Genomic DNA, 14,755 nt, shown 5'->3' with positions numbered 1-14,755 from the left:
AAGTTCTATTGAACAGAGCTGGCTAGGTTATAACAAATGTCCACTTGGCAGTAACAGTTTTTAGCAGCAGTGTTTGGTCGCCTGGTTACCTTCCAGCTGACACCGACAAGGTAGTAGGCAGCACCTGCTGTTTGCAGGACCTGTGCTATGTGTTGTGAATACAACGGTGAGCAAATAGGTTTGTGTTCCGGGGATTCACAGTTCAATAATAGATACTAAATAAATAATCCCTTAAATAAATAGGTACGACAGATGGTGTTAAACGTCTGTCCTAAAAACCTGCTTCTCTGTTACTAAGTAAAAGAAAAGGCAACCAAACCATCCCCTTGGGTTGCCTTGAGGATTTTAGGAGATGCTGAAGGTGTAACTGATCACAAGACTATGCAGTACTTCCTTAGGAAGGACTGTTGCCGAGTCCAAGCTCATACTGCTCGCCACACAACAGGCCAGCAAATCTAGAGATGAGTTGTTAAGGCAAGGAATAGTGACTTAATTTGGAAAGCCAGCAGATGGAGAACATGGCGGACTGGTGTCCCAAAGAGCCATCTTCCCCAAGTGAGAACTCAGCCTTCTTTTATACTAAAAGGGGAGGGGTGTGGTTGGTTGTCCCAAACTTCTTGGTGTCAGAATCCTTTGTTTTGGCAGCTGTTCAGGTAGGTCAGGTCAGGTCGTGATGTTCCTGAAAACTTCCAAGAAGACAAATGTTATTCTCTGTTCTGCAACTTTTTATCTTTATATGAATGGGAAAGTGTTACACCCTTAAAGGTCAGAGCCTTGAGAAGGGGTGTTCTGTATATTTCAGGCTATAGGCAACATTCTTAACTTTTAGCAAAAGCAATAGAATACAAAAGTTAAAGTAAAAGAAACAGATCCACTATGGAGTCAGATTTGTTCTTCCCTATTACGGGACAGCCTCATAAAGAAATTAGTTCACTCCTTCATTCACTAAGTAATTATCGAGTACCTGCTGTGTGTGGATTAGGCAGGGAACAAAATAGCATAGCAGCCAGGGCTCTCTGTTCTCATAGAGTTTACATTTCTCATGGAGAAAGAAAGACAATAAATAAGTAATTAAAATATGTTTATGGTAGTCAGCTTTTTGGAGAAAAATAAAGCAGTGAAGGGGGATAGAGAATTCTGGGGATGGGAGAGTTGACACTGTAACGAGGACTTTTAAACTATGTTTCATTACCGTTCAGCTGTAGTGAAAACCCTTCTCTTCCCTCACAGGAGCATGAACGCGTTTAGTTAATACAGCATTCCCATTTCACAGATGAAAGTGAGCTGCTAAAAGAAGTGACACAACAACAAATACAAAGACACAATGACAAACACAAGACCACAGACCTCGTACTCATCGGGAATTTCTGGAGCTTCTCCCTGAGAGGCTCCAGGCAAAGAGCTGTGGGGCAGCAGAGATGAGCCAACTGCCTCTGTTCACACAGAACTCACAGGCCAGGAGGGACACAGGCAGGACCAGAACTTACTATGGTCTAAGGCAGAGGGTTTGGAAACAGTCATCTAGAAATAAGTGATACACAAACCAAGCAGAGGGAGAGATTCCGTCCAGCCACGAAGGTTGCATGGAGTTGGAGCATTTGAGCTGGACGTAAAGCAAAGGTGGGATTTCTTTCTTTCTTTCTTTCTTTTTAAATCCTACAGCTTGGCTTGGGTTGTTATTCTTTTTAAATTTATCTGTTTATTTGTTTATGGCTGTGTTGGGTCTTCGTTTCTGTGCGAGGGCTTTCTCTAATTGCGGCAAGCGGGGGCCACTCTTCATCGCGGTGCGCGGGCCTCTCGCTATTGCGGCCTCTCTTGTTGCGGAGCACAGGCTCCAGACGCCCAGGCTCAGCAGTTGTGGCTCACAGGTCTAGTTGCTCCGTGGCATGTGGGATCCTCCCAGACCAGGGCTCGAACCCGTATCCCCTGCATTAGCAGGCAGATTCTCAACCACTGCGCCACCAGGGAAGCCCGCAAAGGTGGGATTTCTTGATGGGCCAAGGTGAGATGGGTGAGAGAGGGAAGGCTTATGAAGTATGACAGCAAAGAGCAGGTTTGGTGACACCTGGGAAGATAGCTGAGGCTCAGGGGCGTAAAGCAGAGGAACAAAACAAGAGAGACATGCCTGCAGGTTGGGGCAATCACGAAGCGCCACACATACAGCAGGTGAGAAGTTTGAATTCAGCGTCTGCCGAAAGAGCCTCCAAGGGCTGAGCTCAAAGCAGAGGGAAGCGGGACGTGCAATGTTGAAGGCACGTACCATCGGGTCAGGTATGGAAGCCCTGAATGGCAAGCAAAGGAGCTTGCACTTGATTCCACTGAGTGTTCACGTGAAGAGAAATGACACAGTCAGAGCCACACTGCAGGAAGGTCAGTGTGGCCTGGGTATCGGACCTGGAGGAGACCAGAGGCGGGAGGAGTTGGGAGACTGTGGTCAGAATCAATGGGGGGCGTGCGGGCTCTGGCCGAGGCAGAAGGGACAGCAGGGCTTACCTCTGTGGATCCTTCCACTGGAAAGTGGGCGGGAAGAGGGGATGTGGAGAGAAGCAGAGGAAGTCTCGAACCGCTGGGCCCTTGCTGCAGGGGACTCACTGAATGAGAGATGAAGGAGGCGGTCCATGGGAACTCTGAGGCCACTTTCCTCAGCGGGGCCAGAGTGGGCGCAGGGAGCTTGCCCGTGACCCAGCTCTGCAGGCAGACGACCCCCACCGTCAGGCTGTGCCCACCTGACTGGGTTCTGCTGAGAGTCTGAGTGGAGGGTCCTGGAAACCTCTCCCTCCACCCCCTCCAGGAAGAGGAGGCAGGGGTGCAGCCCTGCTTTGCCCCAGCTCCCCATGACTGATGGCAGGTACACCTGGCAGCCCTCATTTCCAGGCATCCTGGGGAGGGGGAGCCAACAGTAAAGAAACATGTGCAGCCCAGAATTATCTCAGAAACTTCTAGAAGTCAGTCCAGGGAATGCCATGGGACAAGGGCACCCTTGTCCTGCTTGTCAGCCAGCAGGAGGAGGCCGGCATGCATACCAGCCCTCTGCCACGCCAGACCTCCCCTGCAAATCTGCTGAGAAGCCCTGTCCCTAGAGCCCAACTAGAAAGCCTCGTTCCACTTCCTCTCTCGAGATGGGGCAGCAGGGCTGTGGGTTCCTTGTTCTCTACTAGTCTTGGCCTGAATGTGGGCTTGAGCACGGCAGAACCAGGAGACCTCACGGGGGTGGCCTTTTCTCAACTCCTTTGTCCTCATTTCCAAGGTTCTCATCTTCGGAGGAACCTTCCACTGCAGGCTTTGCCGGTTTTCTGCAAGCAAAGGCTCTTTCACTTGGTTAACAAAGATTGTGCAGAGAACACGGAGTTGAGCGAAGCAAGGAATGTATGGTCCAGCAGAGGAAAGCCGCATGTACAAAGATAACTCGGATGCAAGGAGAGAGGTGTTGACATCAGGCTGCGTTTGCAGAGAAGGGCCCCGCAGGAGGTGGCATCTGGGCTTCACTTCAGATGATGGGGAGGAGATAGAACTGAGCAGTAGGCGAGGGTCCGACAGGCAAAGGGCACCATGTGGGCAAAGACAGAGACAGGAAAGCACAGGGCACTTATGATCCGCGGGTAATTCCATCTGCCTTCCACAAACAGGCGATCCTGCCCCAGTTAGAAACAGGGCAGGGGGACTCCCCTGGTGGTCCAGTGGTTAAGAATCCGCCTTCCAATGCAGGGGACGCCGGTTCAATCCCTGGTCGGGGAACTAAGATCCCACATGCCGCGGGGCAACTAAGCCGGCGCAACTAAGTCACAACTAGAGAGCCCACATGCTGCAATGAAAGTTCCCGCATGCCGCAGTGAAGATCCCACATGCTGCAATGAAAGATCCCTCATGCTGCAATGGAGATCCCGCGTGCCACAACTAAGACCTGACACAGCCAAATAAATAAATAAATATTTAAAAAAAAGAAAAGAAAGAAAATGCCTATACTTAGGCAGAATTTGGAAAAGAAAAAAAAAAGAAACAGGACAGGCCCCTAAAATTCACTTGTGAGTTGGTTTTCAGCACCAGGGTGACATTTTCCTACGGACATCCTGCTACACCTTGTAGCTGGGTCCTGGTCCCACCCGAGGCCAGCAGCCTCTAGAACCCGTTCCCTCAGAGCGTAACCAGAGCACAGGATTGTGTCTGTGGTAGGACGGGGACACATCACTGTGTGGTCTCGGGGTCAGGGTCTCACCAGCAGGGTCAAAATTCACCCGGGACAGAGGGTCTACTTTCTGACCCCACCTTCTGCTATTAGGCTCTGAGCCCCCCAAGTGTCAGAGCAAAAGAGCTGTGGGCTGCACAGGGGCAAGGACAGGACCTGAGAAAGCAGGCTGTAGGGAGTCCTGGGAAGACTGCCTCCAGGGCACTGGCCCAGCCACCCATCACCCCCAGCCAGGGAGCCTGGGGGACTGGCCAGCTCCCTGACACCCCCAGAATTAAGCCTAGGGCTCTGCTGGCCAGAACCTGGAGCAGACGCTGCTCCACTCCCAAACCCTGCCCTTCAAAGAGGAGCCTTCTCTTGGACACCCTCAGGAGGACAGGCTGCCCCACAGGTGCCAAACCCCAAAGGATTTCTCCAGGAACCATACCACACAGCTTCTGGGGTCAGAAGGGTTCCTGGCTTGGGGCCTGGATTCACATCAGCGGGCATTAATTGACCATTTGCAGCTGCTTCCCAGATGAAGATTTCTTTTCCTTTTAATGGAAATATAGGATACACTTGATATAACATTTTTGACCAAAAGTAGAGAAACTCTGTGTGTGTGTATACATAGGCATAAAAGAGAGGCTGGAAATTTTTTGAAGACTAGCTATGTTAGATTATCTAATATAGTTTCTGAAAATTTTCATAACTAAATTAATTTTCTTTCAAATAAGTTGCTATGGGCTGAATGTTTGTGTGTCCCCAAAATCCATATGTTGAAACTTAATACCCAAAATGATGGTATTAGGAGGTAGGGCCTTTGGGAAGTGCTTAGAATCATGAGGGTGGAGCCCTCATGAATGAGATTAGTGCCCTTATAAAAGAAACGCCACAGAGTGCCCTTGCCCCTTGCACCATGTGAGGACACAGCAAGAAGCCGACAGTCTGCAAGGAAGAAGAGGGCCCTCACCAGTACCCGACCATGCTGGCACCCTGATCTTGGACTTCTAGCCTCCAGAACTATAAGAAATAAATGTCTGTTGTTTATTAGCTACCCAGTCTATGATAGTTTTTTATAGCAGCCTGAACTACAAAGATGTAAGTGAAATATATATAATTACATATATTAAAAATTTTCAACCTCACCATTCTTTTTTTCTATTATATTAAAAGGTTTAGATTATTAAGACCACCAAAACTTATTTCCACACCAATATTTAATGCAGGAGCTGAAGCAAAATACATTGAATTTTAAAAATAAAACAAAACACCCCACAAGCAACAATACCCCCAAAATTCTTGTACTTCTCAGGCACTATTTTCCTCCAAGAGAAGTGAATATGAGTTCAAGACCCTGATTTCTTCCTACAGAGATTGAAGGGAGTAAGCCTTCATTTTTCTGTGATGATCCGTCCAGAGTTGAATTATTTCATCAAAAGAAGGATCATTCCCCTGATTAGAAAAACTTAAAGTACTCGGAACATGATAGGATGAATTTTCTAAAGGAAATAACCCCTCCAGGTATCTGAGGGCTCTCGATCACACACTCAGTTCTTCCAAAGTAAACATGTTGGCTATAAAAGTCAGTAAATGGACCTTCGGCAAGGCACAATGTAACTTTTATAGCTCAAAATTTACAATCGATTTTTTTCTCAAGGCCTTCCTGATCTAAATTAATTTTTAATATACTGACCTAAGGTGCCCAGTTATTTTTAGATAAAACTGTCAGATAGCCCTTAACTTAAAAGTCTGCTGTGAGGTAGGAGATGGGTAAAGGATTACATCGCCAGACACCTACATGGATGGAGAAAAATTATACCCAGTGGCCTCATGTCATTGCGTGTAGAAAGGCTGATGGATAAACATCCCTAAGGAGACTTGGGAATCCACCAGGGGGCTCACTCTGCTCTGTTCTTGGGCTATTTCACAGGTACCGGCTCTGCCCAAGACCACTGAACGTGAAGCAGGTGACACAGCAGCAAACAGCGCACCCCTAGAGAGAGGTGAAGACCACTCACGCGCAGGGCACATATGATACTGAGAGAGAATAAGAAATACATATTTGGCCTTACACCACCCCCCCCACCCGCCCCCCCCCCCCCCCCCCCCGTTCCTGACACAAAAGCTTCTAAGACTCTGGAATCTCTGGAGTGATAACAGTGTCTTTTGTATGTTAATGAGATAACTGGTGGCTGGAGGACCCCTAGCTTCAGGACTGGGGCAGGGTTGGGAGGGGGTCTGGTCCCAGAAAGACGACGGCAGATTAGAGAATTGGAACTTTGAGCTCCAGCCCCGACCTCCGGGGAGGAGAAAGGGTCTGGAGATTGAGTTCAATCACCACTGGCCAATGATTGAATCAATTATGCCTACATAATGAAACTGCAATAAAAACCCTCAAACTACGGGGCTGGGGGAGCTTCCAGGCTGGTGAACGCATCCAAGGGCTGGGAGGGCGGTGCAACCAGAGAGGGCACGGAAGCTCCACACACCCTCATGCCCACACCTTGCTCTGTGCATCTCCTCCGTTGGGTTGTAACCGTATAACAAACTGGTAGTAGTAAATAAAGTGCCTTCCTGAATTTAGTAGTAAATAAGGAGTCGTTCTAGCCAATTATCCAATCTGAGGAGGGACTGTGGGAATCCTCCAACTTCGCAGCAGGCCTCTCAGAGGAACAGGTGGCAACCTGGGACTTGTGACTGCTGTTGAAGGTGGGCACAGTCTTGTGGGACTGAACCCTTACCCTCTGGGGTCTGCCGTAACTCCAGCAGGGTCAGAATTGAATTGAACTGTAGGACACCCAACTGGTGTCCGGCCAGTTGGAAAATTGGTTGTTGTGAGGGGAAAAAGATAAAACAAACCTAAAAAACCCACACACATTTGGTGTCCTAAGAGTTACGAGGAAAGGACAGTTCAGAGTACGTGAAGCCCGTAGTCACAGAATAAGTTCTTTGATTAGAAGAGACTGTCAGACTTTTACTTTCTGAGATTAATAAAATGATTCATGCAGTTTCAAGCCACTAAGTTCTGGGGTGGTTTCTCCCGCAGCAACAGCAGGCAGAACAGATCCTGGCATCTGGAAGTGGGAGCTACTGAAATACAAGCCGACGTCAGCTCCTCCCCGGAACACTTGCCTTGTCCTTGGCCCGCCTGTATTGGCTCCTGACATGAAATGTTTATTTTGCTTCTGGAGGGAAATTTTCTGTTGTCCGGTGTGCTTCTCAATGTAGGAGGAGTGGGCAGCCGAGCTCAGCAAGCCCCAGGTCAGGATGTACAGCGAGAACGAGGACACAGCCCAGAGGGGGCACGATGCTGGCCGTCTGTGTGTGGCCAGCCAGGCCCGCTTAGCAAGTGGCAACACCTACGCAGGAACAGAAGCACCAGTGGCACCCTCAGGAATCTGCTTTGGATTTTGTATTTGCGGGATTTATTCGTCCAAAAACAATACACACCTTCTCTGCTTTAAAACACCACGTGGTGTGCTTTGGTTTGGTTTTGGGGATGGGGTGAGGGTTATTCTCTGGTTTCCTGTGCTCCACCTGGAAAATGTCCTTTAGCTTTGCTGGGGCAGAAGGTCAGGTATCAGACCGGGATCCCCGCTGTGTGTCACCGGCCCAGACGCACGTCTAGGGCCGGGGCCACGGCCTCGGGCTCTGTGTTCTCACCACCTGTGGGATCTGTCCCCCACTCCCCTTCCTGTGCCCATCCTCGGTCTCCTACAGTTCCCCATCGGCTCTGAGAAGTCACCTCTTTATGCTTCTCAGAAATAAGCCCACTCATGTTCTATTTTTAGTGGCTCTTAAATGATCTGCCAAAAAAAAAAAGTGCCTGTAAGAAGGAGGCAAACCCCGGACCCTCACCCAGGGAGACCGTTGAGGTCTGGGGACGGGGGAGCCGCTGGCCGGAGGTCGAGGTCGTGTCGCTCGGGCCCCGCGCACGGTGGACCTGGATTGTCACACCCGGAGGCACGTGGAAATCCAGGTAGCACCACCCCCTGCGGGAGAGAAGTCGGCTCCGAAGCCGCAGATGTGGAATCCTAGCGGCCCCAATCCAAGCCCCGCCAACCCAGAAGTGTCCCCAGCCTCACCCACAGGACAGAGCGAGGGGCCTGGGAGTGAGGACATCCGGGGCAAATGGGCTCCCTGGGCCAGCCCTTGGCCTTGAGCGCTGGGCCAAACCCTGTCCGGGCGGCTGGGAGAGCCTGGGCGGTGAGCAGAAAGCCAGCGAGCGGTGGTCTTTGACTCGGGCGCCTGTGATTCGTCCCCTCCCGACACCTGACCTTGGGTGTTTTGCTCTGTAGTTCTTCCCGTATGGAGACGCCTCCAAGTTCGCCCAGCACGCCTTCCGAACCTTCGACAAGAACGGAGACGGCACCATCGATTTCCGAGAGTTCATCTGCGCCCTGTCCATCACCTCCAGGGGCAGCTTTGAGCAGAAGCTGAACTGGGCCTTCAACATGTACGACCTGGATGGCGACGGCAAGATCACCCGCGTGGAGATGCTGGAGATCATTGAGGTGAGGCAGCGGCCCCTGGGGTGTGGTCAGGACCGGGGCTGCTGTGGGCATGGCAGGCAGACCCCTGGGAAGAGGCTCCCTGGGGCACAGCCCTACGGCAGCTCCCTTCCACCCCCCATCCAGGAGCCCTGCCAGGCCTTGACTTCTCCGTCCCTGTTCCCTTGCTCCGTCGAGGCGCTGGGAAATGTCACAGGTCCAAGCTGCTGGGTCCTGGCTGTCAATCGCCATTTCAGCCATGCTCACAGTGTGACATCTCCCATAAACGTAAACCTAGTGGGTGCAAAGGATGGTATCAGGACTCAGTTTCTCCAGCCCTTGTGTTAGCTCTGCCCTTCTGGACGCTGCCCTCTGACTCAGACCAGCTCCCTCCAGTGCCCATTCCTCAATGGCACAAGATCCTGCCCGCGGCCCCCAGGTTCCCATCATTCCATGGGAACAGGCATCTTTCTCAGTTGCCTGTGCAGACGTCCCAGGACCCCCTGCCCACTGCCCTGACCTTAATCTTCCACACTCCTCCCTACACACCGTGCTCAAGATGCCTGGGCTTTCCTGGTTTTCCCAGAACACAGCCTCACGTGAGGGCCTTGATGTCCTCTCTCTCTGCCCAGGGCCCTTCCCCGGGCCTCTCACTCCACTCAGGGTTGTGCCCTCATCTCATCTCCCGGCAGGCCTTCCTCCCTGCGTTCCCCTCCCCGAAGAGTGCCCGTGCCCCACCCCAGGGCCATCTAACCTCTTACCATCATGATTTTTTGTCACAGCGTTTATCACTGCCCCAAATAACCTCACATGGTATAACGCAAGCACTGTCAAGAGAGGACTCTCCTCACTCGCTGCTGTATCCCTAGAACCTAGAACAGTCCTGGAGCCTGGTGGGCACTCAATTACTGATGAATGAATCAGTGCCTTTTCACTGACTGACTGTCTTAGCGTGTGTGTCCACCTCTGCACCGACCAGTGTGACCCAAGGGGGGAAATGCACCACTTGCCGCAGGCCAAAGCCAAGTATCCCATCCTGGAGCTGGCGTGAGGCCCCGTCCAGACCACAGAGCTGAGATCGGGGAGGGTGGATCCCCACATGAAAACTGGGGGCTGATGGGAAGAAACAGTAGCCAAAACCCAAGTGACCAAATCCCCAGATGACCACCATGCTACACTCACTCTCCTCCCCTGGGGTGGCTCCCTAGCGCAGTTTGCTCCTCCTGTGGCCTCTGGAGCCTTGCCTTCCACTTACCCACCCTCCCTTGGCATCTTTAGTCCCTTTTCTCCCTTTGGTACCCACTTACCTTCCCAAGTCAACTGGAAAACCCAGCAGCAGCAAGGGTCAGGCCTGGCGTTGCTGCTTTCCCGACTACAGGGCTTCGAGGGCACCAGAGCCTCAGTGTCCTCGTGAAAAAATAAAAGTAATAAAACCCACGCCCCAAGTCTGTGGTCACGATTCAGCACGTGGCACACTTCCTCTCATGTAGGAAATGCTCAGTAACTGGCAGTTAGCGCTCGAGGCTCTGTCTCCCTTGGAAATACCATCCGCCTCAACTCTCAGCTTCTTTCCTTCTAATCAGCCGTGTCACCTTCATGTTCCCTCTGCGTGTGGCTCCCCTTCTCCACCTCCGGTATTTTCACCAACTTCTGGCCTCTAGGTTCCTTTTTGCTGAGCTACGTTTCCAGAACCAAGGTATCAATAACTGATACAGTCTTTACAGCATCTCTGCGCTTCAGGAGTTGCTCATTCATTTGATCAAAAGGCTTACAGAGCAGGTCCTCTGTGTCAGGCACAGGCACACAGATCTCTGACAGCTGGTCCGGCCAACGTCTGTTTGCCTGCACGTCTTCTCTGGCCTCACCGTCCATCCAGGGCCCCTCACTCTTGCACACGCACAGCTGGCCACTTTTGCTTCTACCATGCTTTTCCCCTGGAATGTCCTTCAGGGCTCTGGGCCCATCCAAATCCTCTCACACTTCAAGGTCTAGGTTATCTTGCCACGTCCAAGAAGTCTTCTTGGCCCACTTCACCCCAGAGTTGCCCACCACCCTCTAGGCTCCTGTAGCCTGTAGTCAGCTTTTCTGCAGGTGCCGACCTCCTGCAAGGTGGAGGGGAGACAGACGTGAAGAGACACAAGTGCCCACCCTGGAGGAGCTCACTGACCCAAGGGCCTGTGTCCACACAGACAATGACAGCAGAGTGAGGCAGGTGCTGTGATGGGGGAGGGTCAGTGCGAGGAGAGACCAACAAGGGCCACGTAACCCCAATGAAGGACAGTGCATCTGCCCTGGAGTGTTGGGCACAGGCCTAATGGGTCCGCAAGTTTTGGTTGAATAAGAGTACCTGAGACAGTTATTTCTTCCTGGGAAAGCACCTGTGATAACACATCCTTTTTTCAGAGAAGACAGTGCTACATATTTCGTTGCATGCCAGAGTACCCCATGAAGCATATGCGCCTACGGGAATTCCTTACATTTGTCAGGGAACACGTTCATATTTAGTTCTGACCCTGACATGCCCTTGGCCTAGGTTGGTGTGAAGTGTGAGTCTGCATCTGCCACGTCATTTCCTGGTTGTCATGTTCATGATCCCAATGCAGGGCTGCATCTTGGAGACGATAAATGAGAACTGGCCATGTTCAGAGCTGTTAGATGTGGTCCAGGGTGGACTTTGTGGGTTTACATTTCTTTTTGCCGTGTCTTCATCAATGGTGCATTTGTCGTGCTAACAGCCTTCCTACCCATTGCTCCTTTAAGCCCTTTTCATTTCACCCTTCAGAGGACAGAGTGAGAGTAGCAGCTTGCATGCGGATGACCCATCTGTCTCTTTTTTAAAGTCCAGGCATGTCTGCTTTTCCCTCACATACCACTCAGGCTTCTAGGTTAATCAGGACCCCCTCTACCAATTGTCCCTCAAATGAAATTTCAATAGTCTGATTCTTTCTTTCTTTTTTTTTTTTTGGGTGGCACCATGCTGCACGCGGGATCTTAGTTCCCCAACCAGGGATCAAACCTGTGCCCCCTGCATTGGGAGCACAGAGTCTTAACCATTGGACCACCAGGGAAGTCCTAATAGTCTGCTTCTTTTAAAGTCAAATGTCCTAGATATTTTTCTACCATAAATCAACACACTAATTACAAAAATGAGCAAACAAAATATATTTTATCTCAATAGACATCTTACTTGCTCAATGAAACTCTTGTTATGGTTTACTCTTTCTAACTGGCATTCTTTAAAACTTTATTGAGTTATAATTAACAGGCCATAACTTCACCCATTTTAGCTTTACAATTCAGTGATTTTTAGTAAACTTACCGAAGTATGCAGCCATCACTGTAATCCAATTTTAGAACATTTTAATTCTCTCAATAAGGTCCCTCATGCCTGTTGGTACCCCCAGACTCTGGAAACTACCCTTCTACTTTGTCTCTATGGATTTGTCTTTCCGGACATTTCATATAAATAGAATCGTACAATATATGTTTGGCCTTTTATATCTGGCTTTTTTTTCTTTTTGAGGTTTATCTATGCTATAGCATGTATCAGTATTTCATTCCTTTTTGTTGCTAAAATAGTATTCAGTTTTACAGATATGTCATATTTTGTTTATCTGTTTAGCAGTTGATGAGCATTTGTGCTGTTTTCACTTTTGGGCCATTATTTAAAAAGCTGCTGTGAATATTCCCCTGCAAGTCTTTGTGGAGATGAGCATTTATTTTTTTAAGGCACTTTCCTAAGAAAGAAACTCATTTCTACATTTAATTCCCATTTTGAGAATTAATTGTGCACAATTAATTGAACTGGAAAATGGAATCTTCCTACTCTGTTCTTTGACTTATGAACAGAGTCCCTGATTCACAGATCCCCCTAAACTAACTTCTTTCAGGGCTAAATTTTACTGGTCCACCTTGCTTCCTTTCTTAAAAGCTTGTAAATTGGGACCACACTTCACCTTTTCCTAAATCTCCAAGGAGTAGAGCTTGTTGCCTCTCATCTGACCTCAAACTCAGAATGTTTAAAACTGAGCTCGGGGCTTCCCTGGTGGCGCAGTGGTTGAGAGTCCGCCTGCCGATGCAGGGGACACGGGTTCGTGCCCCGGTCCGGGAAGATCCCACATGCCGCGGAGCGGCTGGGCCCGTGAGCCATGGCCGCTGAGCCTGCGTGTCTGGAGCCCGTGCTCCGCAATGGGAGAGGCCACCGCAGTGAGAGGCCCGCGTACCGCAAAAAAACACACAAAAACTGAGCTCATCGTTTTCCTTCCTGAACCTGTTCCTAATCCATTATTCTTGATCTCACCACTGCCCTTCCTAATCACTTCCTCCAGTCAGAAACCTGGGAATCACATGAAATTCTTCTCTGTCCAGTTGGTCATGAGACTCACACAGGTTTGATTACACCACTATCTTACTTAAAACCATTTAAGGAGTCCTTTGAAGTAAATTTAGATTCTTTACCCTATCATAGGAGAACTTTATGGTCTGTTTCCTGTTTTCCCAAGGCTATCTATAAAATGGTGGGCACCGTGATCATGATGAAAATGAATGAGGATGGGCTCACGCCTGAGCAGCGAGTAGACAAGATTTTCAGCAAGATGGATAAGAACAAAGACGACCAGATTACACTGGATGAATTCAAAGAAGCTGCAAAGAGCGACCCTTCCATCGTATTACTTCTGCAGTGCGACATTCAGAAATGAGCAGAGATAACACTATGGACTGCACAAAAGTCTCAATGTTCCATTCAGTCTGCAGCTATTAACACACACACACACACATACACACACACACACACAAATATTGCTTGGACTACCTATAAATGGACTTGCTTCTTGTGTTTGAAACACTTGTGTGCATGAGAATGTCATTTGCTAATGAATTTTAAAAGCATATATTATAAAACAAACAACCTGCCACAATGTGATATGTGTGATATCATTTCATTAAAAGAAAAACCTTCCTCCTCCAAAGCCTGGGCAGAAGTGTGCTGCAAAGAGTTGTATGATTTCTTGTTCATGTTTTGCTAATGCTCGTGTCTCCTTGATTACATAATGTTAGTAGCACTGAAACCCTCACGGTAATGTAACTGAATTATAAGCTGTGTCACCATTCTCCTGTAAAATAGCACTGGACAGGCACACAGAGGGGCCCTTGACTCCTCTGTGTGGTCCACACACAAGAGCTTGTATTATCAGTGAATATAAATGTACGAAATTTGCATGCCGTTTAGGTTTGCCTTAATTCTTACCTCATTTGCATCCTATCAATCTGGAAAGAGCTGTGTTGGAATTAATGCAGTATAAAACTTAAAAACACTGCTAAATGACTCATTAATTAAATCTATCTATCTATATATACATATACTCAAAGATATTATTTATTGAAAGTAAAAAAAAAGATGTATGTGTATTGATTTTGCTTGAATTTTCAAAGGCTTCCAAAGAGGTGGCAATAGATGTCCCAAATAAATTTATAACATTTGACTTTTTCCCTCAGTTCTTATCGCAGAATTTTAAATTTGAAACAGATGTTCATAATTGTCAAGGGTCAATAGCAACAACTTACTAAATTTACCTTTGAACACACAACTTGGGAATTCAAAGACTTAGTGACAACTTCCCAATGCTTCATCCTGGCCCTCAAAAGAGGGACAGTTAATACGGCGTGTAAAGTTTAAATAAAACATAAAACTTATTCTCAAAAAATGCTCACTATATGACAGTAAATGTTTTCTCAGTGTGACTGTGGTGCTTACCACGCGCTATGTTTGACACAACTACGTGGAGGACACATTTAGCTGACTGAGAAGCGTCCTCCAAAAGGCTGTCTTTCCAAATCAAAAGTGTACTCGTTTTAACGGTGGAACAAAATCCTGACCCTTTTAAGCTGGAGGAAGGAAGGCAGAGAGATTCCATCAGGAAGTCTAAAGGCGGGCCTGCGTTTTCAGAACAAGCCTGAATGAGACCGTTTCTTTCTACAGTGCTGTCCAGTAGAACTTTCTAGGATGATGGAAACATCTGTACCTACACTGGCTACATGTGAACTTTGAGCACTTCCAGTTCAGCTAGTGTGACTGAGGGACTGCATTTTTCATTTTATC

General features: G+C 48.7%; 1 protein-coding gene across 1 annotated transcript in view; it reads left to right on the top strand.

Moving 5' to 3' along the window:
* The window catches only part of VSNL1 (visinin like 1), a 97,355-nt gene extending 83,212 nt beyond the window's left edge, over positions 1–14,143 (top strand). Inside the window, exons 3-4 of the mRNA XM_004274864.3 lie at positions 8,464–8,679; positions 13,158–14,143. Coding sequence (XP_004274912.1) covers positions 8,464–8,679; positions 13,158–13,355 — 414 coding nt within the window. The 3' untranslated portion in view covers positions 13,356–14,143. The remainder of the gene's footprint in view (positions 1–8,463; positions 8,680–13,157) is intronic.
* Positions 14,144–14,755: the final 612 nt, after the last annotated feature.

Source organism: Orcinus orca, chromosome 13 (assembly GCF_937001465.1).
Source record: "Orcinus orca chromosome 13, mOrcOrc1.1, whole genome shotgun sequence".
Lineage (NCBI taxonomy): Eukaryota > Metazoa > Chordata > Mammalia > Artiodactyla > Delphinidae > Orcinus > Orcinus orca.
This window is presented reverse-complemented; position numbering and strand designations above follow the sequence as displayed.